Source organism: Antechinus flavipes, chromosome 6 (genome assembly GCF_016432865.1).
Source record: "Antechinus flavipes isolate AdamAnt ecotype Samford, QLD, Australia chromosome 6, AdamAnt_v2, whole genome shotgun sequence".
NCBI lineage: Eukaryota > Metazoa > Chordata > Mammalia > Dasyuromorphia > Dasyuridae > Antechinus > Antechinus flavipes.
Window position 1 is genome coordinate 197009888 of NC_067403.1, and position 27551 is coordinate 197037438.

The window sequence follows — 27551 nt, forward strand, 5'->3', positions numbered from 1 at the left end:
GGAACCAGAGGCAGTTTTTACTTTTCTTCTTTGATAAATAAGTAGTTTCCTTTCTCTTTGGATAAATGATTAGATTTATTGGGAAGTCTATTATATCATGGAAGGGGAAGTCAGGTTCCTGCTTTAGGGCCCACACAGATTGTGGTGATGGCTTAGGGAGGCTGCAGGATGGTTATGCTAGGCAGGAGTACCAGAGGCTTGGGAGCAGATGCTTAATTGTGTAGCTGCTTTCTTCATTCTTCAGAAGTAGACCAATTATTTGGAGAAGATAGCATGCTTGTGTAGATAGAAGGAGAGATTTTGAAGGTAGCTCTTCAAGTATTATATGAGTCTTTATTGGATGGGGAGTGTGCAATCATTGGAATATAGATTTTTCATGTGGAAAGGTCCTTTCCTAGCCTACCTCCACATCAAGGCCCCCAAAGTGCACATGATTTGCTAAGGATCCTACAAATAAAAGTGCTAGAAGTGGGGTAGCAAACTTGGAGCTCCTGTTCCTGATCTGATGTTCTTCCAGATACCTTAGAGAGAAGGAGGACTGCGCTACAGAGTAAATAGCTCTCCATCTTGGTAGAGAAGATTTAAAAACATTTCTAGAGCCAATTCTTATATTTAAACTTATACCTCCCTGTTTTGAAAATACAATATGCCGTAGGACAGAGACATCTTAGGAATGTCTGAAGTTATGAAATGGGCTAGTTAACGTTGAACAAACTTTTTTTTAGGGGGGTAAAATAGAAACTTTAGATAAGATACCATCGATGTCCTTAGGGAGCATCTACTAATGCATTTTCTGCTAGACAATTTTCTAATCAATTTTAAATTTCTCTGTTTACAAAAGATTTATACAGAACCCTTCAGTTAATTGCATAAAATAAACCAAATGTGTAACTCAGATGAATTGACTTAAATTCCTGATAAATCTACCTTTTTCGAACCTTCTCTCCTCCTCCCAAATGCTCATCTTCAGCTAGTACTTGATGACTCCACTCTTTGCCATTTGTCCATTTTTCTACATCCTTCTCTTGGATTGACTTATCTGTTTTCTCATCCTTACTGTCTTCCTGTGAACCCATGATTTCATGCCTCTCCCTGTAGGAAATGATTTCTCTTATCTCATTTTGTAGAGACTTTATATTTTTATTCTAATTTGTAGGAGACAACTTTCCTAGTGGAGAGATTTGCCTTGGAGTCAGGAGGAACTTGGGTTCAAAGTGGAAAGGAGAGTGTAGCCAAAATCATAAATTCTCTGTTGAAAGTCTCCTTAGTTTTTGTGACTCTAGGTAAATCACTTAATCTCTGAATGCCTCAGGCAACTTATTAAAAAAAAATATACAACATTTTCTAATCTATACTGATAGGCGTTTCCTTTCCAAAAATTGAAATCAGGGGTTCCGATTGCCACTTCTTTGTCCTTCCTCATACCATCACCATTAATTTTTATTGTGCTATTTATACACACATAAATATGCATGCATATATGCATTATACACACATCAGTTATATATACACAGTGTAGCATAGACCAGCCTGGAAGCAACCCAGATGATGATTTGAGTTCAAGTTCTGACTTGACTCATACTGGCAGTGTGATTATTAATGTAAAAAAAGGGGGTACTGGTTATATAGTAAGGAGGGGAGGGAAAATTGATGCATATAGATTTAGTATGCTGCTCCCACTGTTATTCATTAAATACTCATTAGATTGAAAGTGGGGTATTAAGGGAACCTTTTGAGAAGGACTTAGAGGAGGAGGTGGAGATCAATGCGATCCAGAGCTCTTCAAGTGCTGGTCTTTTAACCCCTTTCTGCCCCTAATTATATGCTCCTTTTTCTACCTTTCTTTTCCCCCTCTTTTTCTTTCCCTTGAATGTTATCTTCACCTATTAGAATGTAAGCTCCTTGAAGGGAAGCACTGTCTGTTTTAGTTATATTTGTATCCCATATCTTAGCATTGTACCTAGAATATTGCAAGTTCTAAATGTGCTTTATCTATATTCTTAAAGTTAGATATTGCATATTACTTATCTTTATTTGCTCCAGCATCTAACACAGTGTATTACATATAATAGTTACTTTCCTAAATTTCTATCAGTGAGCTCTTATGGGAAGAGAAATTTTTATTTCTTATCTATTCTCTTGCAGATTTCATTTAATTGAATAATTCAAATTTAAGTGAATTTTAAAATAGAGATGAATTTTTCCTGAAGTATTTGCTTTCATGATGTGTTCCATGGCCACAACTCACAGGAAGGAAGAAAGGAAAAGCAGCTGAGTGGTTCAGTGGATAGAATGCTGAACTTAATCAGGAAAACCTGGGTTCAAATTCTGATATGGATTTGTGGTACAATCTTGAGCAAAGAGACTATTCTCAGCCTTAGCTTATGCATAGGTAAGATGAGAATAACATGCCTGTCTCCCAAGAATGTCTTGAGGATCCAATGAGATCATATAACACTCAGCAAAAATCTAAAAGAGCTCTAGAAATCAATTCTTTGTTATCAGTTTTATAGAGAGTAATCAAAAAACTAAGGTCAGCATGAGAGGAGGTCAATGAAGCTAAACACCTAAAACCCTTCATTTTGTTTGTTTTTGATATCAGCTTCCAATGAGCAGAAACTGTTTGTGTTCTGGAGGATAAAAATTAAAGGGTCTGGGGTAGCTAAGTGGCGAAGTAGATAGAGCACCAGCCCTGAAGGCTGGACCTAAATTCAAATATGCCCTCAGACACTTAACACTTCCTGGCTGTGCGACCCTGCACAAGTCACTTAACCCCAATTGCCTCAGCTAAAAAAAAAAAAAAAAAAAAAAAATTAATGGGTCTATATTAAATAGAAACATTGCAGAATGAAAGAACTGTGCAGTATCTGACTATTGCATTTTATAGAAGTTTTAATAGTGGAGTTGACATGAAAGGCCGTGAAATAAAGTTTTTAGGATCTCTGATACTGTCCTTATTATTGAATCTGTATGGCAATTTACACTACAGCCTGCCTTTCCTTCCGCTTACCTTCACCTTTAGCTTTCATGACAGCCCTCTCAAGGGGCTTATAATACAAAGCTGCTCTATCAGAGTTTCTGCCCTGGGATAGTTGATTTTTTTTTTTTAAATAACTTTTTATTGACAGAACCCATGCAAGGGTAATTTTTTACAGCATTATCCCTTGCACTCACTTCTCTTCCAATTTTTCCCCTCCCTCCCTCCATCCCCTCCCCCAGATGGCAAGCAGTCCTGAAAACATTAAATAGGTTACAGTATATCCTAGATATAATATATGTGTGCAGAACCGAACAGTTCTCTTGTTGCACAGGGAGAATTGGATTCAGAAGGTATAAATAACCCGGGAAGAAAAACAAAAATGCAAGCAGTTTATATTCATTTCTCAGTGTTCTTTCTTTGGGTGTAGCTGCTTCTGTCCATCCTTGATCAATTGAAACTGAGTTAGATCTCTCTATCGAAGAGATCCATTTCCATCAGAATACCTTCTCAAACAGTATCGTTGTTGAGGTATATAATGATCTCCTGGTTCTGCTCATTTCATTTAGCATCAGTTCATGTAAGTCTCACCAGTCCTCTCTGTATTCATCCTGCTGGTCATTCCTTACAGAACAATAATATTCCATAACGTTCATATACCACAATTTATTCAACCATTCTCCAATTGATGGGCATCCATTCATTTTCCAGCTTCTAGCCACTACAAACAGGGCTGCCACAAATATTTTGGCACATATAAGTCCCTTTCCCTTCCTTAGTATCTTTTTGGGGTATAAGCCCAGTAGAAACACTGCTGGATCAAAGGGTATGCACAGTTTGATAACTTTTTGAGCATAGTTCCAAATTGCTCTCCAGAATGGCTGGATGTATCCACAATTCCACCAACAATGTATCAGTGTCCCTGTTTTCCCACATCCCCTCCAACATTCCGCATTATCTTTCCCTGTCACTCTAGCCAATCTGACAGGTGTATAGTGGTATCTCAGAGTTGTCTTAATTTGCATTTCTTTGATTAATAATGATTTGGAGCATATTTTCATATGTCTATAAATAGTTTCAATTTCTTCATCTGAGAATTGTCTGTTCATATCCTTTGACCATTTATCAATTGGAGAATAGTTTGATTTCTTATAGGATAGTTGATTGATTTTTTTAAAAAATATATTCACCCTGGATGACTATTTCCATTCCTGTGCCTTGGAAGTTATCACTTTCAAGTAGAAATTCCAAAAATACCTATCTGAGTGTGTCTATACCCATATTTATTTCCTCTCTCTAATTTCTGTTAATGGGATCCTCATGTTCTCTGACTTACAGTCTTAAAACCTGATTGCTGTTGTCCTCAGCCTCCATGTTTTAAATTGGCAAGCCATGGTAGTTTCGGGGTAGCATCATAGATTTGGAGCCCGAGAGGATTCGCAGAGATCAGCCAGACCTGCTCCTCACTCTTCTGATGGGGAAGTGATGTGTGCAGGTCTGTGAAGCTGGGAAGTGGTGGCATCTGGAGCTGGAGCTTGGTGCCTGATTCTAGGCCTGCTGCTCTTTTCCCTACACCGCCTTCTTGTGCCTCAAATTTGCCCACTCTTCTCTATTCCCATGGTTGCTACTCTTGACTTAGATACATATTTATGAAGAGGAAGATGTTAAGCATTAAGTACTTAAGCGGTACTATATTATCTCATTTGATTCTCACAACTACCACTTCTGGGAGGTATAAATGTTATTATTCCCATTTTTACAGGTGAGAAAACTCAGGCAAACCAAGGTTGAGTAACTGGCCCAGGTTCACCCAGGAAAGTGCCTAAGGCCTTATTTGAACTTTCTGACTCTGGGCCCAGGGTTCTACTCACCAATAAACCTGCTACCTGCATTACTCTCCCCTTGGCTGCTGAAGTACCTTTCTAATTGATCTCTTCCTCTATCTCCAGTTCATCTTGAACATTGCCGCCTTATTAATCTTCCAGTCTCATAATTTTGATCAAACCACTCTTTACTATTTAAAAAACAAAATTTTGTTGCCTCTTGCATATAATTGCAATATAATTTAGAGTTCTTTCTGTTTGTGAACATGTGTTCTTCCTTCCTTCCCAAGTGCCTTTGCTTAGGATATTTCTTGTACCTGAAGTTCTCTTCCCTCATTTACTCAGTTATGCTACCTTCTTCAAGGACTGACTCAATACGAGCCCCTTCATGAAACTGGATTTTCTCTACTACATACATTGTTATTCTGCTTTGTATTAGTTATTTCTATACACAGCTTAGGCCTTGGAGGAATGTGCTCCTCATTTTGGACAGAAGACAGTTAGATGTCTGAATTTAATTATGGCTTGGCTCTGTTGCTTTGTGATTGCATTTATATCTTGTATTTAGAGTACATCAGTCAGTAACTTGACCAACAGATTAATTGAGTTCCTAATGTCTACTCAGTTGTGCCAGGTCTCCAAAGGGCCTGCGATTGCCTTGCTTTCAAGGAAATAACTTGGTTTTTATATAATTTTAATTTAGAAACAAGTTTAATTTTCTTTGAGGCTGATATTAATTTTAGTTGTAAATTTCTTAGCTTTTGTAACAAATTACAGATGTTAAGTTTTGACTTGAAAGCAAGTTAGTTACAACAGTTTGAAATTGTGTGGGCAGAAAAATGGATGATTAGGAAAAGAAGAGGCAAGAGTGTAGGATCATTAAAATGGAACCTCTCTTTCTCCCTAAGCTTTGCTGTTTGGTGTTGGTGACATCCCCATCCTCCCAGCCGCTGAGGCTTCCAAAGTCATAGTCATCCTTAACTCTTCGCTCACTTTTTCTTAAACCTCTATTCAGCTACTGTCTTTTTTTATTTTTAAATGAGTAGAAATTTGTTTTCTCTCTCTCCAGCCCCTTTAACCTCATTGGAAAAAAAATTTTTTTGTGACAGAAATGAATAGTCAAGTAAAACAAATTAGCCTTCTGACTGAAGTCTCATTTGTACCCATGAGTGTATCATCTCTCTGTAATGGAGAGCACACTTCACTTCATCATAGGTACTCTAGAATCATGGATGAGCATTGCATACATCAGAGGGTTGTTGGTTTGTGTGTGTGTGTGCTCTGTCAAATTTATTTTTAATTAAATTTATTGAATTAATTTTTTTTTATTAAACCTTTTTATTTTTCAAAACATATACATGGATAATTCTTTGACATTAACCCTTGCAAAACTTTGTGTTCCAGTGTTTTCCTTCCTTCCCCCATCTCCTCCCCTAGATGGCAAGTAGTCCAATGTATGTTAAACATGATAGAAATATGTTAAGTCCAATATATGCATACATATTTATACAATTATCACCTGCACAAGAAAAATCAAATCAAATGGGAAACATGAGAAAGAAAATAAAATGCAAGTGAACAGCAACAAAAAGAGTGATCCATACTCAGTTCCTACAGTCCTCTCTGGGTGTAGATGGCTCTCTTTATCACAAGATCGTTGGAATTAGCCTCAATCATCTCATTGTTGGAAAGAGTTACATCCATAAGAATTGATCAAGTTGATCATCACTTGATCTTGTTGCTGATACATCAGAGTTTTTATAGATTTCACAATTGTATGTCTTTGCAATGTTATCATATAAATTGTTCTTATGCTCATTCTGCTCAATTTATTTGTTGTGAATTTGTAAAAATCATCCAAATTGTTTGTTTTTGGAACAGTGATATTATAGTATAAATTGTTCTTCTGGTTCTGCTCACATCAATCTGCATCAATTTGATAAGTCTTCCCATAGCTTTTTGAAAAAATGTATTTTCTTTCCCCCATTTCTTTTTTTAAGTGTATTCATTTTATTTTAAATTAAGTTTTATTTTCAGTTCTGAATTGTCTCCCTGCCCTCTACCCATTGAAAAGACAATAAAAACAAAATCCATTATAATTATATATAAATCTTGCAAAATAAATTTCTGCATTAGCCATGTTTCCTCCTTTTCCAGAGAGAGAGAAAGAATTGTATGAAAATTTACTTTGGTTTACACTGAGTATCAGTTTTTTTTTCCCTAGGATTCTAGATTTTATCTTGATTCTTTTGGAATTGTGATTAGTCATTGTGTTAGTTATTAAGTCTTTAAAGGTCATTATCTTCATGACCTTTATAGGTCATGTTCTCCTGATTCTGTTTGGTTCACTTTTTACCATACAGGAAAGATTTGTTTATACAAATCTTTCCAGGTTTTCGTGAAACTATTCTCCATCATTTCTTATAGTACAGTAGTATTATATCACACTCATGTATCACAACTTGTTTAGCCATTCCTCAATTGATGGGCATCCCCCTAGTTTTGAGTTTTTGGTTGTCACAAAGATCCTGACTCCAACCTACCTGTACAAAACTTAGTGGTTCTCTTATGGCATAATGAGCAAAGAATTAGCCTCAAAGCCAGGATGAACCACAGGTTCAAGTCTCACCCCTGACACATATAGCAAGTTATTCAGTCTCTCATGACATGAGTAATTTAATACTGTAATTGTTTTTACATCCTAAGATTCAGAGAAGGTAACTGCTTGCATTGGTAGAAGAGTTTTTGCATCTAGGAGTTCTTTTTACCTGTGAAATCACAGATCTAGTCTCCCACCCTTACCATTACTCTTTTGTAGCTCAACTACAATAGTAATCTCTATACATTTCTCCCTTTAACCATGCTGTCTGTCATTGCAAATACTGATGCTTTCCTCACATGTAAAAAATATTTAGGGTCAAAGCTCAGTACAGATAGGTGTCTTTTCTTCCATGAGTTTTCCCTGTAGATGCTAGTATTCCCTGATATTCTGAATTGTTAATGTTATCTCTGTGCTCCAGTTACCTTTGCTGTATGCATATTTTAATCGTTCCCACTCCTTAAGACTTGGAGAATTTCTTGTCTTTGAATCCTCAGCTTGTTTGTCAGGTGCTTATTAAATGTTGAATTGAATTACTCACAAAAATAATGTTTCACTTATCTAGACTTTTAAAATGAAGAAACTAAAGTCCAGAGAAGGGAAATGCCTGACCCAGAACATTCAGAATATTTGTAGAAGGCGCCTACTCAGGACCAGGCTTTCCTGGTTCAACACTATGGCCTCATTTTTTCTGTTCCTCTACTTATTTGTCCTTGCAGGATGATGTGGAAAAGAACTTGGAAACTTCATAGGAAAAATCCAAATTCTTAAATCCCTCTTTTTAAAAAGAAGTATGCTAGATCTTTTTTTGCATGTGTGAAGAGCCTAATATAAAATGGAAAAGTCAGCAATGAGAATAAACTGCTTTGGAGGAACCAGAATAGGGAAAGTGAATTTCATTTGCCTCTAAAGAAATCAATTTCCTGTATATTCCAACACTTTGCTTTTTCTCATTCTGAACATGCACATAAGTATATACATATACACGTGTGTTTGTATAATGTTTTTCCCCCCTGTATGTCATCCTTGTAGTTTCTTAGGCAGATCTTAGCAGTCCTTTTCCTTATTGTTCTAGAGCCCTTCTGAAGTGAAATGATCACATGACCTCAGTGGCCAGCATTCAGAGTAAAGCTTTTTCATTTTTTGATTAGGGATGCATTTAAAATTTTTTTTTCTTATTTCCTAATTTGTTGAGAATATTTAATGCTTGTGTTTACTAATGCTATTCTTTGACATTCTGTGTATTTTTCTATGTTTATCAAATGGAGCTCATTATTTCTATGAAAACTAACTTCTTCTGCCTTGTCTGTTTCTTTGTGTGGCACCATCATTCACTTGGGGCCTCATTGTTTTGTTTTTTGTGGCAGTTTATCTTTGACCTCTTTCTTCCCCCTTCCCCCTTTTCATTTCTCATCTGTCAGATCATAGATTTTCTTTGTAGCAGCTTTCCCATCTTTCCCTTCATTTCCATTACCACCATCATTAATGTAGGCTTAGATGAGTGGGTCTCCAAACTTTTTTGATTATGCATCACTATCAGTGAAAAAAGTTTCAAACATATTATATTTATTTATTTAAAAATGATAGGTATGTACCACTCTATTATATACATCATAAAACTTACACAAAATAGTTATTTTAAGGAATGAGATAAAAATATTTGATCCTAGAGACAAAGGAAAGTCACTGGAGTGAGACCTGCATTTTGAGAAAATCAGTTTGTTGCATGAAGAATAAACTGGAGAAGGGAGAGATTTAAGGTAAAAGGTACTGCAGTAGTTAAGGTGATAGGTGATAGATAGGGGACTGGAATTAGGATCCTAGTTCCACTGGTAAAAAAGAATGCAACAGCAGCAAAGATAGAAGAGACAAGATTTGGCAACTAGATACATTGGTGAAGGAGGAGTGAAGAATTGAAGATGATCCTGGGGTTTTCAACTTAGGTTACTGGAGGATAGAATGCTTCCAACAATAAGTGGAAAATTCAGATCAGGAGTGATTTTGGGGGGAAAATGTATTGAAACTACTAATGAAGTTTATCTTCAGTGAAATTATCCCACTGAATAAAATGGGTCAAGGTAGGCTTGCAGGGGCCCATCTACTGTAGCCACAAGTTGATTTTAGGGTCAGGAAATGATTGTGATATTCTGGGGGGAGAGATTTTCTGTCTTGATAGCTTGGGCCTGGTTCAGAAGCGAGGAGCTTTAGGATTATTACAGGAGGGATAGAGTGGGACGAATGGTGGAAGATAAGAAAAGGTGAGAGTTGTATGGAAGAAGAGCCAGGCTTGGAGAAAGGCACCCCTGATCTCACTTTGGAGATCATGGGATTAGATTATTGTAATAACCTCGAGTTAAATTGGAAGGGACCATCGAGATAATCTCATTTGGCCTTCCTCCCCATTTTACAGATGAGGAAATTGGCACCCAGTGAGGGGCAGTGGCTTGCCCACAGCCACCTTGAGTAGGACGAGAACTCATGTCCTCCTGCTCTGGCCCCTTCTTTGTTTCTTTCCTTTCACGTGGGCTTCTGCTCTCTTTTGTAAGTCTGAAAGTGCTGCTCTGCTTGGCCCAAAGGTCAGGTCAGGTCAGGTCAAACCTCAACTCAGTCTCTACTGACTTTTCTCATGGGACTCACCTCTGGGTCCACAGCAGGCAGCCCTTTTCTGCCTCTAATGCTCATGTGCTTGCTTTGCTTTTGCTTATGGGCCTGTGCCCTGCCCTTCCTTCTTCAGGCCTCATGACTGAACCTGATGACCCACTCACCTGCCGGCTTCCTGAAATCTTCCCTGTCAGCCCAGGTCATGATCACTGCTTCCCATTCAGCACAGGAGTCATGTTGTTTGTTACATCCCTAGTGCCACTTAGGCAGTATTTTTGAACTAACTGTTATCCTATTTTTGGATTGAAAACTCTATGAAGGTAGGTGAATTAAGGATTGTAGGGCTCTTCAGCTTCTGTGTTTATGAGGAGTTGTTTTGTTTCTAGGTTTTATATCAAGGTAACTGTTTTGGTATGAGAGAGATAACCCTAAGATTTCATTTGTTTCTTTGTTTTAAGTGTGGTAAGACTTAAATGTCATTGTCTTTAAATAGTTGCATAGAAGACAACTTGAACCTTTTGAATTAGAATATAGATGGATCAGCTTGGTGTCTTAATAGCTAGAGCATTCCTGGAGACGGGAAGACCTGAGTTCAAATGTGGCCTGAGACATTTAAATGGCCTTGTGAGCCCAGGCAAGCCAGTGAACACTGTTTGCCTCAGTTCTTCATCTGTAAAATGAGCTACAGAGGGAAATTGCAAACCACTTCAGTATCTTTGTTAAGAAAACTCTCAAAATGGGGTCACAGAATTGGGCACAACTGAAATGACTCAGCAGCAGCCACCGCCTTCCTTATTCTGGAGATAGCAAGTAGACTCGGCCTTTATAGTAAACTGGGATTCTGCCCAGTGTGCTCACTGTGGGCCTTTAAATATGCATGCAGTGGGAGATAAAAGTTTTTTTCTTTCTCTTCATTCCTCCCTCCCCCCCCAAAAAAAAGCCTTACTTTTTTTGTTTGTTTGTTTTTTTGTGTTATTTTAAATAACTTTTTATTGACAGAACCCATGCCAGGGTAATTTTTTACAGCATTATCCCTTGCACTCACTTCTGTTCTGATTTTTACCCTCCCTCCCTCCACCCCCTCCCCCAGATGGCAAGCAGTCCTGTACACGTTAAATAGGTTACAGTATATCCTAGATACAATATATGTGTGTAGAACCGAACAGTTCTCTTGTTGCACAGGGAGAATTAGATTCAGAAGGTAGAAATAACCCGGGAAGAAAAACAAAAATGCAAACAGTTTATATTCATTTCCCAGTGTTCTTTCTTTGGATGTAGCTGCTTCTGTCCATCCTTGATCAATTGAAACTGAATTAGATCTCTTTATCGAAAAGATCCACTTCCATCAGAATACATCCTCATACAGTATCGTTGTTGAGTTATATAATGATCTCCTAGTTCTGCTCATTTCACTTAGCATCAGTTCATCTAAGTCTCGCCAGTCCTCTCTGTATTCATCCTGCTGGTCATTCCTTACAGAACAATAATATTCCATAACATTCACATACCACAATTTACCCAGCCATTCTCCAGTTGATGGGCATCCATTCATTTTCCAGCTTCTAGCCACTACAAACAGGGCTGCCACAAACATTTTGGTACATACGGATCCTTTTCCCTTCTTTAGTATCTCTTTGGGGTATAAGTCCAGTAGAAACACTGCTGGATCAAAGGTACAGTTTGATAACTTTTTGAGCATAGTTCCAAATTAAAGCCTTACTTTTTTAAAGATTATGTTTCCATCCAGTTTTTAGGGCTTGTGCTGAAGAATAAACTAGTATCATAAAGAGGTCTTAATCTTGATGGACTTATTAGCAAATGGTATTGATTTTAGCAGTTTTGCTTTTTCTCTGAATACTTAGTGTAAAGCTGTTGTCTTGTTCATATATTGTGAAGGGGCATGAATTTATATCTAGCTTTATGGGGCTTAGTGGAAGTTCTTATTTATTGTTGAATAAAGTGACTGAAGTGAGTGTTAGGAATGAACAAAGGCCCTGAAGGTAGTCCAGACGGAAGTGGCCTGGACTTCTAAGCCTCCGGCTGAATCTCCATTTCCAATAGTGGCAAATTCCAGAAAGTCACATTCCTTGAGCAGACTTTTTGTGCTTTGGAAGAATGAATATCACTTGCCATCTGTTACCAATTAGTGTTGCAAGGTAACATGGAAACGTTAAGATTTGTTGTGCCCTTCTTGTCCGCCTGTGTGATGCTGCCACTCACAGGTTTGTACTTTATCCAAAGGAAAATGTTCTGTCCTTGTAGATTTTCAGGTACCCGAAATCCGTTGAAAGCTCTCACTTGTTTCACATTATGCTCTCTACCTAAAGAATTAAAAAGCAGAAGAGCTTTGTATTTTCCACAAAATTTCCATGTCTGAATAGCCTGTCACTAAGTCTGAGAAACTAGAGGAGATTTTTCTGAAACAGCCTGGAAAAACTTGGCATGTTCTTATTGCATTGGGTTTTACTGTATCCATATCATTGTATTTGTTAGTAGGTTATCATTTTTATCCAATAATAATTTAATTTCTGGATTGATCAATATTTAAGGGTAGTACAATAGATGGGATTGTTCTTGGAATCAAGAAGCCCTGAATTCAAATGCAACCTGAGACACTTAATCTCTCTGTGATCCTGGGCAAGTCAGTTAATGTATGTGCCTCAGTTTCATCATCTGAAAAATAAACTACAGAAAGAAATGATAAACCATGCATTATCTTTACTAAGAAGACCCCAAAAAGGATCACAAAGAGTTGGATACAACTGAAAGGACTAAAAAACAACAGTAAGTGCTGTCTAACCGGATAGCTATTTTTATCATGTAGTGATGATTTAACTTCTGAAGTTGATAAACATTTATTGATCTTAAGCAGTGAAATGGTACAGTTGGAGTACCTTGAGCCAGAATTTCACATCTGGCCTCATAAACTTAGTAGATTGATCTCGGTAAATACCTGGCACATTATTGGTGCTTAATGAAGATCAATTATCTTCTCCTTTTCTTTCCTTTTTCCTTCATTCATGGAATTTATCCCCTGTTTCTTTATATTATCACAATTGGAATAAGATAGTAAGAAACACTATATGATATATGTATGTTTCTGCTAGAGAAAGAACAGACTTTTATGGATCATAGTATCACAGGCTTGATCTTATAGGTCATCTCATCTATCTCCATCCTTATTTTACAGAAAAGGAATCTAAGACCCAGAGAAGAAATGACTTAACCATAGTTACAAACATAATAAGTGGCACTTGAATCCATTTTCTTAGCCTATAGTACATGAGCATTTTTGAATGAATAAATCACCTAGATTTATAAATGATTAGATTTGTTACCTTCCTGTCATTAAACAGTCTGTTCTTTGTGGATGATTTTGTTTGTTCCATGCCTGGAGTGAGAAAAATTTCCAGGGCCCAAATCAGGGCTATTCTAGGAAAGGCTTTACCTAAGTATAATAAATAATGTATTTGTTAGCAGGCTATTCATCACTTCCTTTTTTCCCCATCTCATTGGTTTGGAAACTGAATGTAAGTCAGATGGTTTTCCTGGGCTCATGGACATCCCTAGCAAGAGTAGGAACCAGGATGTGAACCAATGTTGAATACTTGTTCAGACTCTGCCTTGTTGCCAGGTCAAACACCTACTTATTGATTGCCTACTTTGTGTAGGGCAGTAGCTTGTGGAGTGGAATGAGGAAAGGACTTTTTTCAAAGCACTGGTTTCCTTAACTTGGGTAGATTTTGAGTGTTTGTGAGAACTTGTATGTGTCTTGGGGTCCTTTTTGAATTAGAAAGGAAAAAAAAAGGAGTTGTGTTAGTGTCTTTAGATGTGTTGATAAGTTTTACTTTTAGTTCTGTTAATTCATGTTTTAAATAGTCATTCAATAAACCAATTTTGTTAGTCTTTTTAAAAATCTTTTTTTTTTTTTTTTTTTTTTTTTTGCTGAGGCAATTGGGGCTAAATGACTTGTCCAGAGTTACACAGCTAGGAAGTGTTAAGTGTCTGAGTTCAGATTTGAACTCAAATCCTCCTAACTTCAGGGCTGGTGTTCTATCCACTATGCCACCTAGATGCCCCTCCCCCCCCTTTAAAACTTAAAATATTCATTCTCTGTGACAGGGAACAACTAAATTGGATGTGAAAAATTCTAATAGCAATATAAAATACAAACTTTTTTATGTTAATGTTTTTAAATCATAGTGGGGTAATGGCTCTTATATAATATGTTATTTAGAATAGTTGGCTTTTGTGAATGAGGATAGTCTAATGAATTAAAACTTCCAAGTGGTGGCTTGATTGAATTAGGATTTGTTGCTTCTTTGGCCCTAAATACCCTCTGTGCAAGGTGTGTTCCCATTTCAGGTGGTTTTCTGTCAGTAGTTAAAAGTTCTTTCATACTTTGATATTTAATTAATAACTGCTTTAGAAAGATGCTGATTGTGAAGTCTATGGGACTTTGAGAAGTCTCCTTAAGTTAATAAAAGCTTCTGATTCTGCTTTTTGTGCCAGGTGCAAAAGAGGAGTTAGTGAGCAGGTCTCTGATCAATTTAGGGAAACTGAGAGTGACATGACTTTGAAACAGGATCATATTCTTGGCAAGCTTGGGGGAAAGGGGAATATGGGGGCAAGATTGGAGAAACATCCTTTCTTTTTAAAAATCATTTTTAAAATCTTGATTTGTTCTGTATTTGTAGTTTCATCCCTCCTTTTGCCAGTAGGCAAGAGGTGAATAAATGGCCATAGTGTCATAGCTCACTCTTGTTCTTGAAAGTAGCTGTTCAAGTCTTTACATAATTTCTTAAGTAAATTACTTAATTTACATAATTAAGGCCAGGGACTAGGCCTTAAAAGTTTAACATAAACAAAAACTCCTCAGGTCAAAAATCTGGGAGTCCTGGCCTGAGCTTAGGCTGGTAGAAAAGACTTTCAGAGAACATGGAAGTAGAATAATGGAGAGGAAATCAGAAACGCAAGACAAGAGATATTGGGATCTTAGTGCTAGATCTGAGGTGCTAGAACTTCTTTTATACAAATTAATGCTATCATCTGTTTCTGAAATAAATCTTTCACATGAACACTTTTGGTCACAGTTTTATAATGGTTGAATTGTAGGGTACAATAGTTGGGAGTCGAGGCGTTTTTAGAGTGGAGTATAAGTACAGACAGTTTCTAGATTGCTTCTCAGAAGGGAGGTTACCCCCCCCCCCCCATGACTAAGCTTGTCTTCTAGTTTTTTTACTGGTTTAATTAAAAATAAAAATGAATATTGGTGTTTTTTTGTTTGTTTGTTTTTGTTTTTTGATGGGCTGAATCTGAGGGTGATCTTGTTAGGAATAGAAAAGCAAGCATTTTGTTTGTCTTATTAATTTTTCTTCAATAGTTTGGGCCTTGATACATCATTTAACCTGTAACAGATTATGATTTCTGTCGTGTCTTTTTTTTTTAGATCCAATACTTGGTCAGAATGCTTAGGGCTTCCTGAGAGATAGAATCCAGAGTGGCTTTGCAGTCTATCCTCATGGGAAACTCCTAATAATCTCTCTTCCCCCCCCCCCCCATCCCTTTAAAGTATTTTACACTGCAGTTTACTTATCTACCTTCCGTTGTTACAAAATAGCAACAAAACTCCAATAAAACTACAGTTTCTGATGATGGCTGCAACATTCTATACCTATATATTAGTGGGAAAGTCTATTTGTTTGATTATCTGTTTCTTCCTCTGCTTTCTTTTGATTGCAAGGCAAATCAGAATTGAAGAATTGCTGCTTATCATCACTGCCTCCAAGCATGTACTTGGTGAGAACAGCAGAAAAAAGTTTTTGTTCTTTGGTCCAGTCTTTTTTGTGTTCATTTGTTTTCTTGCCTGTAGCTCTTGCTACACTTGAGAGCTACCTTTTACAATATATTTATTTATTTATTTTTAAAAATCATCTCTCATTTTGTTAGGATCTATGATTACATTAAGTTGGGGAGTTCCCAGTATGAAAACCTCCTTCATCTGAGCAAATAGCTTCTCAAGGACTTGTTCTTAGAATTGTTTGGGGCCACTGAAATTATGTGGCTTCTCCATTACCATGTAACAAGTCTGTATCATGGGGAGGAAGTATATTCATGTCTTTTGGATTGATTCCAAGACAGAATCATGGATAAAGATCTAGTGCTTGTGATTGAATTGATACTGTTTTAAAAATTTTGCTTGCATTTATATAACGATACAAAAAAACCTTGTTCACCCTGTCTGTCTGTCTTTCTCTCTCTCTCTCTCTGTCCTCTTTTTTCTTTTCTTTCCTTTTTTTTTTTTTTTTTTTTTTAAAGAGCAAATGATTCTGGAAAGTAAAAATTCTCAACAATAGCATTTTGAACAGGACAATCTTTGAGGCAGAAGCAGATATAGATAGATTCACTAGAGTTTTCAAGAATCTGTACATTTTTGGAAATTTATTCTAAATTTATATTTAACAATTTTGGGGAAGATTTGGAGGTATAGGTAAAGTAACCTTACTTGTGTATTTTGAGTAACTTAAATTTTAAGTCCGTTGGGTAGAGGCTTTAAAAAACTGTCTAAAACTCAAAATTAAGGAAACTAAGAGTAGATTAATTTCTTTTAAATCCACCTTAAAAGTATATCTTGTGAATGTAATTTGTGTTAATTGTAATGATTTAAAGATTTTAGGTGATTTTTAAATTAGCTTTTCATAGTTGCTGAAAATATATTAAAGCTCATTAAAATACAGACTTAAAATTAGAATTAATAAAATGAAGAAATTGAACAAATATGTACATTTGACATTTTACTAAAGAATTTATTAGACATTTTTACAAACGTAGTAAGCCATTGCTTACTAGTAATTACTAGTAAGTAATATGCATTTTTAGGGCTTTTTATATCTCAAGGTAATTAATTTGTTTTCTATGTACATATATATAATATATATTTAAGTATATTATGAACTTCAAATTTTTTTCAACATTCATGAATTAATCAATTCTTTCAGTCTAATACTCATTCTAGGAGTCCCATCAACAACAGCCCTTTGATCTTTCCAATAATGAGGAGTATTTAACTGCAGAGCCTCTTTTATCCTGATTCCAAAAAAACCTCCCAAAAATCACCTAGAAAATTATCAGTAAGCAGAAAGCCATAAAATAGGGATTTTACTATCTTGAATCCATTAAATAGTTATCTCTCCTTCCTCTTAAGTCTTCTAGAGTATGTTTGCCTATGGGGACAGATTATCTGTTGCCCACTTGTGTACAAAATTTTGACTTTCTTATTGTCTTTGTGCATTTGGATGGATGTACAAATTATACTCATAAACATTAAGTAAGTGATTACAAGATTGATGTTTATTGGGGTTATCATTGTAAAGTAATCTAATTTGAAAGTGAGGTAATTTTGCCTGTAATTCTTAACTTAATGGTTAACTGTTGCTTTGGGGACAGAAGCTAGATGATAGAAATGATGTTTAGATAACTATGTTGGGTAGAACATTAGATCAGGTGAGTTTTCAGGTGCCATTCAAATAGAATATTGTATAAAAGATAGCATAGAATATGAAGTTTTGGTATGGGTTAAGCATAGGATGATGAGAAAGATACAAGATAGAGATTAGGGCTTTAGAGCTTTAATTTAAATACTCTGGCTGGAAATATAACTACCGTGTTTTCCCGATAATAAGACACTGTCTTATTATTTTTTTGGAGAGAAAAAAAACCACCAGAGGGCTTATTTTCAGGGGAGGGCTTATTTTAATGAACATTGACAGCAATTTTAATAAACAGGTAAATGTGAACCAAAAAAAGTACCTTTATTCAATAATGATCTCATCATCTTCTTCAACAACATCGTCATAAGTATCCATATCCTGAATTCCATCCTGGATGTCTTGTGCCTCTATTTCCTTCAGAAGAAGTGGACCCAATCTGTCATGTCCAGCAATATAGCTCTCTTTAAATGAACGTGTCTTGTCCAGGTAACCTGCTCATAGTGCCTTGGTGACACAGCTGTCAGTAATTTTATCACCCAAGTCACGACTTCTTGCAGACAGGGCTTCACAAAGTTTCCACACTGATTTCTTTCCATTCTATTTTCAGTGTAGTCATTGACTTCCATGCGCAAATGGTCCTTGAATGGCTTGTTTATTGCAATATCAAGGGTGTGGAGATAGGCAGTCATTCCTGCAGGAATCATTACTTGATCTATTTCCTCATTTCTTTAGCGCGGTGAGTGCTGGCTGAGTTCTTTTATCCTCCATCATGCCCCCTGAGTTCTTCTTTTATCCTCCATCATGCCCCTTTTATCCTCCATCATGCCCCCTCACTTCTGCTTACATACCGGGTTTTTATGTTGTCCTGCCTCAGCTCTCCTCCGCAGCACTGCTCTCAATGGCGCCAGCCAGCAAATCACTGGGAAAGAACAGGATGATGCGCTTACTGCTGCAGCTCTGATCGGATGCAGCTTGGAGCGCGGCGTGTGTTTCATGGGGGGAGGAGGGGGGATGGTGCATACAGAAGGTACCGTAATGTAGCGTGTAGCATGGGGGATCACCTTCACTACAGTAGCAATCTCAATAGGGCTTATTTTCGGGGGAGGGCTTATTTTAAAGGAATCTTACACAGTAAGGGGAGGGCTTATTTTTGGGATAGGTCTTATTATTGGGGAAACACGGTATATATATATGTGTGTGTGTATATATATATATATATGTTTATATATAAACAATATATAATAAAGTTATTAAGCTAGAATTTGTTTTGGCTTCTCTAGCTGTTCAGCATTTTCTTAACAATATTTCTTAACAATTCTTCATTAAGAGAAACTGAGATAGCAGTCAAATGAAGCACCTTTCTCTTTTTAAAAATCGTGGTTTACGTTTCCAGTATTGAAGAGAATTGGAAAATGGAAGCATGCTCACCTATATGCTAATATCTTGACTTCTAGTAGAAAGGAGTTCCACAACCTTCACTAGAAGAAGAACCTCTTTTGAAATTCTGCAAAAGCTGCTACCTCTTTGTACACACAGGAAGATTAAAGTGCTACTTTAGTTACTAACACCGTGAATAAAGATGGATTTGAAAAAATGTGCAAAACTAAAGGAAAGAAGGGAGCTTATGAAATATCTTTGCCCTTGGATTTTCAGAAGAAGATAATTGCTGATTTGGTGATTTTTAAGAGTAGTCTTTCTTGGAAGGAAGAGGAATCAATGTAAATTTTAGGGGTCATATCTATCACTGACTTAGAATCTGATAACCTTAAATAATAAAGGATTGTAAAGTTGGCATAAATCTTAACCTGTAAGGAGTGAGGCTGTGTAATTTAGTGGATTGAGTGATTAATTTTGGTCATTTTGCCATTTCTTATGTTAAATTGTCAATTTAAGCTTTTTCAATTGCTGTCTTAATTTCTCCATTGAAAAAATTAGAGGATACTGCCCCATATCATAGGATGTTTTAAGTTAAACAAATAAAAAGATGATGATTTAAAAGTTTTTATCAGTATGATGCTATGTATATAATAGCTAAGTGGCATAAGATGATGACATATGTAGTTATATGTGGTAATTTCTCTTTACAGAAAAGTAGGCATGAACCCCTGAGAATATCTTCAAAGTAAACTCTTCATCTGTAAAATGGAAGTGTAAGTCTTGAGATTGACTAGCGTAGATCCAGAGATGGCCCAAGATTTGTGAAGTGGGACACGGAGGAGCACTGATGCTTGTCAGCGTGAGCAGTGGAAAAGGGACCCCTACCATGGTAACATTAATAACAGAAAAGCTACAGAACCAGAGCTTGGATGATCTCACCTGTAAAACATACAATATTAACCTGGTAAGTATCTACTATATAATCGCTAATTCTCTCATCTCTGGCAATTATTTATCTAAATTCTCATGCTTTCCCCCATTTGATTATCTTCAATTTATGCTGTATGTTTCTTGTTTTTATATAGCCCATTAGGCTGTGAGTTCTTTGAGATCAAAGTTTGTCTTTGTCTTTTCTTTGTCTCCTTAGAACTTATATCAATACCTAGTAGGTGCTTAATGAATGCTTATTGATTGATTGACTGATTGATATTTGGGACAGCAGCATCCAGATTGAAATTATTGTGGTGATAATATATAACATCCCATATCCTTTTGGTAGGTTTTGGTTTTATCTGAATTCTGAGTTCTGTTGCTTGTTATTTATTCATCTAAGAAACTGTCTCCCTTTATTAAGTTTGGGCACTGTACATTTCCCCCTCGATACTGCAGACTGTAGCAAAGCTTTTCCCAGTTTGTTGTTTGCTTCATTCCCCTCTGTCGTGTGCAGGTTCTTATCACTTTCCTCATTATACTTCTAAATTGTCCAACTAAGGTACATGTCAGAAGCCCTAGAAATTAGAGGAAGAAAACTGATATGTTATCCTTCTCCTGCAAAATAGAAATAGACCTTTGGCTTGTCATTAGTAATAAGGTTCTAACCAGTGAGGGGAGGAGCATTCATTAAGTACCTGCTCTGTGCCAATAGCTGTGGGACACAGATGGGAGAAGGCTTGGGTTCCTGCTCTGCAGGACCTTACCTCAGCTTAGAGAAGACAGCACATCAAAGAAAGTCCAGTGGGGATGGGGAGAAGGCTTTGTGTAACAAATTTGTGTACTGGTTTTTACCAGTTGTCCAAAGTAGAACAAGTTGTCATATTGCGAAGGAGCATCTAATGCATTGAGGTGGGCATACACTCTCTGAGTAGAGGCTAATAGGTCTCTTGTTGGAGATTCACTTTAACGTCTGAGGGCCCTTCTAGTTCCAACTTAAAGACCTTCTGCCTGGTGACCTCTGATGCTTCTCTAGAATGTTATCTTCTGACCCAGAAGAAAACACTGACCCTCGGCCCTAAAGTAGTGGTTAATATTGCACACTACTCATCTAGACTGTTCAACTCTTGTCTGGAGAGAGCTCTGCATTCTTCTCTGAGTATGAGGCTGTGTAGTCAGTGGAATGAACTCTGGATTTGGTGTCAAGAAACCTGGCTTTAAGATCTGCTACTGACATTTGTTAGTGATGTGACACTGAGAAAGTCAGACCCAAGTCAACTTTGTTCTCATTGATAGGAGGAGGACAACAGAACTGCTCTGTAAACGTGAGGCAGGATAGCACGTTATTAAGAAGAATGAAGGAACTGACAGAGCTTAGTAGTCTAGGAATTTAGACCCCTGTTCTAGTTCTGATTTTCCTATTAATTAGCTATGTATTTGACCTTAGGAAAATCACTTAATGTCTCAGCAGAGTTTCCTTCTCTGTTAAACAAGAGTTACTCGTTTGAAAGCTTCTCAGGTCTAAAAAGAAATGATTTTGCAATGCCTTGAGTTTTATATAAAAAAAATTCTGACATTCAAAATGATCCATATAAATATATTAAGTCTCACAATTTTAAGTTGAAACATTTTGTGGTATAATGTGTTTTACAATTCTTGTGAGATAGGTGGAGGTGAGGAGCAGCTGGGCCATTTTTTATAAATTAAAACATAGAAATATTGAGAATTATCAGGCATTGTGGCTCCTCATGAGGCTCAGAATAAAACTTAAGTCTTGTGATATGCCCCATTCAATACTGTTTCCTAAAATACAAGTTGTAACTGTAAAATAATATTACAGACTTTCTGGGTGGCTTGTAAACTGTTTCTGAAAAGCTGTTCCAAGCAAAGAGCTCCAAAAATATGTTGGAGCAATGGCAGTCTCCCAAGGGGTGGGCCGCGGGCAGCACATTGAAGGTCACTGTTCATTGGCATAGAGAAGTTCTAGTATGCTTGAAAAAAATCCATTCTTATTACTTTGTCATTCCACATACGTGGCCCTTTGCCTTTTATGACCAAACACAGTTATACTATTGTTTGAATCCGTGCTAACCATGATTCAGAAATAATTTGGAGCTATGCTTGATATGTAGAGTTGAAGAGGAGGAGAAGGAGGATCTGTGTCTCTGGATGCTCTTTTAAAAAGACAAACAGTGTTTGGAGCCAGAAGACCTTTATGTAAGCTACGAAATGAAGATTACAGCAGTTTAAGTACACTGTTAGAGTTAGCAGAATTTTTTTGTTAAGCCAGGCTTGTTGGGACTGCTCTTTGAATCTTATGTGCCATTTAAAGGCATGAATGAGAAAAAAATGAAGAAAACATAACTGACCTTCTTTCTGCCCCTCCATTAACTTCATCCTGTATATATATTTTACTGACAAATAGGAAATGCATGTAGTTGTACAATAAAGACTGGATCTGCCATTAGCCCTTTTTTTAAAATTGGGGAATGGTGGCTATATGATTTTTGACTCCTTTTTGGGAGTATTTAAAAGGTGTGAATACTTTGTTTAGCTTAAAGATACTGAAGTGGCCCAGCTAACGACTGGCTTTGCTGACCCTATTATTGTTCCTCACAAATGAGCTCGTAGCAGGGTCTTGAAGTGACACCACAAGATCTGGATCTGCCAGGATGGACGTGTCCACTGATCTTAATCGGGCGAACATCAGTGCTTGTCTCAGAAATTATTCTTGCCTATCTCTTATTTGTCGTAATTGAGTTTTGTCTGGTTAGTGACCTCATGCTTTGGAGCCTATATAAAATGGGCTCCTATGAGGTAGGTACTGGTAGAATGTAATGTGAATTGAGTGTATGAATGTAAGAATTGAGTTTGTTTATGAAGGTTCTCCATTTAGATCAAGTTGATACATCTGACACAGTCTGACAGTGTCTCAGTTGTAGTCATTACTAATGAACAACACTTGGTTTGATAAACCTTGGACTAGATTTTTTTTTAAATGGACGAGGTATTAAAAGTTAGATCACTTCAAACTTAATGTGACAGGTACTGAGCAGGAAGAGAGTCTGCGCTCCTGCTAAAATCAGTTTAACAAACATAACCTGTGCCACTTGTGTTCAGGGCCTAGGACTAGAGAGACATAAATAGTGCTGCCTTTGAGGCGCTTGTGTTCTACATAGGGATGGGGGAAGAGATGGATACTCCACCTGCCCAAGTCATGCTGAGAGAACTGGGCATCCTAAGCAGCCCCACAGAGGTCTTGAAGGGGCATACATGCCAGGGAGAGAAAGCATAGAAATGGGAGGTGGGATATTAGGAGCTGAATCTGAGGGAAGAGTCACTGGTAGGGGTAGACCAGAGGTTTGTGCAATAATCTAAGCAAGAGTTGCTGAGGGCCTGAGCTAGGGTGGCTGGTTAGGAATGGGGTTTATATAGGCAGATGTTGCTAAGATTAGGGGAAAAGTATAGATCAAGAATGGTTCTGAAATTGTGAATCTGGGTGACTTGGAAATCTTTGAAGAGTGATGGATTTGAGGGAAAAGAGAATGAGGACTGTTTTGGACATTTTGAGTTCAAGATAACTATAGAATCTGGCTTTGAAATGTCACATAGGCTTTTAGTGATGAGAGGCTGAAGCTTGGGAAAGAGGAGGGCTGAAGAAATGATAATTAGACTCGTTAGTGCTAATGAGGTCACCACAAGAAAGTGTCAGGTTAGGAGATAGTCCGGACCAGAAGTTTGGGTTGGGGATGTTCCCAGATGTGTAAGAGATGAGGAAATGGAGACAAGATGAATAGGCAGCTTTGGGCAGGGAGGGGTGAATGTTTTTAGGAAGAACATTATTTCATTTCACAGGTAATATAAAAGTATGATATTGTACAAAAATACAATAGACTCAAAGGAGCCTGTAACTAAATTTAGAAAATACCAGGAGTAGCCCATAAAGTCAATACAAATGTCCTCTATTGCATGACAACTGCATGTATCTTCCATTTCTGGAGGATCCCAAAGTCTTCTAGATAGAACTGGTGTGGTTTGGGTTCATTTGAAAGGTGACTGGTCTGACCTTCACAGGTCTTTCCGAGATCTATAACTCTGGCCAGTAGCTGGGTATAATTCAAGATTTCACCAGGAAAGTAACATATGTGGGACTTGAACCAGGCTTTTTTGCTTTTCACACAGGACTCTTTCTACTCCACAACATGGCCTGGCTATTCATAGGGAGTAGTTGACTTCTGTGTAGTTTTGAGAGACAAAATGAAGATCCTTAGGTGGAAAGAGCAGGAAAAATATCTTTGTAAGAAGTAGTTTGTATGTAAAAACATTGGGGTTCAGAGCATGTGTGTGCTACAGGAAAACTCGGGTTCCATGGGATCCTGAGTTTCATGTAGCTGAAATCACTGTGATAGTTTGAGTCTTTGGCTTTAGAGACTTGGTTGGATTGGCTTAATTCTGTGTTTATTCCTCCATTGAGACTGTTCCCTCTGAGTTACCCAGTGAGCTTTTTGTTTTGTTTTGTTTTGTTTTATTTTTAAAGAAAATGTGTTTTTATTGCTATCTTTTCTTCTTTCATTGCCCATGTTTCCCATTGTCTTATTAACTCTGTGGATCTCTTGCTTAGTGACTCTGGTATCGTCATACTATTTCTGGGATCACATAGAAACTCCTCTGTTTGGCCTTTATAGGTTTTGATGACCTGGACCCAGCCTAACTTTTCAGATTTGCTGTGCATTTGTTCTTTCTTGTTCTTTGTCCGGCCCAAGACCCCTTCACCTTGTCTGTGTAGTGGGCACCTTGGGTCATGTGGGACAATGGGCATCACCTAACAGATGTTCTTAAGTGCATCATAGAAAATAGACAAGATCAAATGGAAACAGTTTGCAGTGAAATAATTGTCGAAACATTAAAAAGATAAATTCATTGACTAAGGTAAAAAAAACTCTGTTCTATTTCAGTTGGCTTTCTTGATATTCATCATATCTTTGTAGGCTGAGCCCTACGTTTGGGATGCCCTTTCTTCTCACCTCCACTCCCCACTGTCCTTCATCTCCTTACAGACTCAGATCAAGTCCAACGTCCTAAATGAGGCTTTCTCCATTCTCCCTCCATCCCACCAACCTGTGACTCTCCCCAAAGTACTTTTAATTTATTTAATATGTAGGTACTTTTGTGTGTCCTTAAATGTTCCATTGCCTCTCCTAAGAGAACATAAACTTCTTGAGAATAGGAATCATTTGCTTTTTATCTTTGGGTCCTCAGTAGCACAGTGCTTAGCACATGGGCACTCAATAAATGCTTGTAAATGGATATATTTAGGGGTCTCTAGATGGCACAGTGGATAGAGCAATGGCCCTGAAATCAGGAGGTCCTGAGTTCAAAACCATCCTCAACACTTAACATTTTCTAACTGTATGAGCCTAGGCAAGTCACTTAATCCCAATTACTTCATCCTCCAAAAGAAAATAAATTCATATATCTAAAACTAAAGCTTAGGTTTTTGATTGGTCCCTTTTGATTCATTCTTTTCTACTTCACAGTAAAACCCACAAATAGAAAGAGTCATTGAATTGGCCCAGCTCCTAGGGATATAAACGTGTTTGTATAACTTAATTTTGACTAGTGCAGGGTAATTTCCGTAGGACTTGTTAAGACTTGAACTCATCATACCACAAAGAAGTCAAGAAAATGAACTTTTTTAGTTCCAGTTCAATAATAATGGAATGTAATTTTTTTCCTGATTCAGAATTAACTTGTCTCATACTTGCTGAATCACTTAACTTCAGTTCTGTGTGGAGAATTTAGAAATCTGAATAAGCTATATATATGTGTTCATCTCATTGAATGAAAGTTGCATAATTTGTCAAGAGTATTTAGGATTGAATCCCAATTTTAGTCTCAGTTTTGATGCTTCTTCTCAGTTATATGAACTCAGGCAAGTTATTTCACTTAAGGTCTAATTTCTTGGTCTGTGAAAATGGAGGTGGTGCTTCAGGAAATCTCAGAATTTGAGAGTGGGAGAAAAGGTGATCCTCTGTAGAGGCCATCTTGTCCATCTTACCCACATAGGAAAAAAAGCCTCACAAAAATAAGTAGTTGCAGAGCTGAGGAGAAGGACCGTAGCAGCAGCTCTCATTGTCAGGAAGTTTCTTCTCACATCCAGGCTGACTTGAGTTGTCTCTTTTTGGATAGACTTGCCCTTTTCCTTCAACAGATCCTCCTATGACAAAGTCCTTGATCATTTGGGTTATCCTCCTTTGTATGCTGTCTAGTTTATCAACGTTTTTAAATTGTGATGCCCAGAAGTAAATACTCCAGATGATGTCTGTAATCTAGCTGCAGTGAAGTGCTTACCTCCCTATTTCTAGAAGCTGGACCCAAAAGTCCTCTTAATTTTTTTGACTGCCCAATCACTGCTTGGCTTGTCTTGATATTGCTATCATCCAGACTTTCAGATCTTTTTCAGAAATGTTATCTAATCAGACCTCCAGATTTGATTTGTTTATATCCAAATGCAAGACTTTACATTTATTTCTCTTGAGTTTCAGTGGTACTAGGCACTTTCAGAGTTGCGAGAAAGCATTTTGTAGATCTTGAGGACTCATAGAAATATGATTTGCTATTATTGTTGTAGAGTACAGAGTTATGTGAAAGCCATAATAATGATGATGTAACGATTGCTTTTGGGAAAGCCAGTATAAGGGTGTTTGTAACAGACTTTTTGCCAAGAAGCCCCTGTGGGTTTTGTCCAGACTCTTAAGGGATTGGTAATTTCATGGAGGTGGGATATATCCTCTTGGTACAAATCCTAACCCATTCACTCTGTCTTCTGTGCTATTCTTAGTCACGTTAGAATAGTGCAAGATTATGGGAGTGTCTATGTACTATAACAATATTTTCAAATATTCCTACTTCATTTATAAAGAGATTTGTTTTCTTTTTGAGACAGGATTTCTGAGAGCTCATCCTCCTCCTCTCCTGTTTCTCCCCCTTTTTTGAGATTCATATTTACATGTGAATTTTAGAAAACTGATAAAGGTAGGCATATTTTTTACCAACATAATTTGACTTCTTTGGAATTGTAGCTAATACCATTTCTTTATTCCACTGTGTACTTTTGTATTTAAATTACAGAAATGATGTGCTCTGAGATGCTGGAATTTTTTCCAGTAGTTGTTCTGAGAGCAAGTGTTGTGGGCCAATTGCTTTTAAATGTTTGATAGTTAGAATAAATCAAGATCCAAAGACTTCTGTGAGTTAGATAAAAAACTGGCTTTCCCCCCCAAGGTATTAAATAAAAATTCAAAATAATGGGAGTTAGAAATGTTAGGCTAGTTTCTTAGCCATAGAATTATTGCTTTCAAATGACAGGAGGATTATTCTTGGCCATTTCCTTTGGCTACGTTTTTCCATGTCTAGTTTGTAGTTTCAAAGGTTGATGATCAAAGAAGTGATTGGTAAATGTTTAATATTTATTGTACATTGGAGAGTGTTGAAGATTTGCCCAAAAGACCATAAAAATTAATGGTAGCTATGGTACATTTAGAAATATTTAAGATTGTAGGGTGTTTCTGTCATGTCCATGTTTGTCTTTTAAATGTTTTATTATTAATCTGGTTAGATATCAATTTCAGTGAAAACATGCCTCATTTATGAAATCATGGAAGGGGTAGTGTTTGAAGCTGTATATCATTTTGAGCGAAAAGCTTTTGTTGTTTTTAGTGGCATGTGACTTATGAAGGAGAAAAAGGCTTGCT

At 37.1% G+C, this 27551-nt stretch overlaps 1 protein-coding gene across 2 annotated transcripts in view; it reads left to right on the plus strand.

Moving 5' to 3' along the window:
* Nucleotides 1–27551, plus strand: part of FAM53A (family with sequence similarity 53 member A) — a 106577-nt gene that overhangs the window by 11267 nt on the left and 67759 nt on the right. For both annotated transcript variants that reach the window (XM_051966360.1, XM_051966359.1), the window contains exon 2: nt 19578–19831. In XM_051966360.1, coding sequence (XP_051822320.1) covers nt 19715–19831 — 117 coding nt within the window. In that variant the 5' untranslated portion in view covers nt 19578–19714. The remainder of the gene's footprint in view (nt 1–19577; nt 19832–27551) is intronic.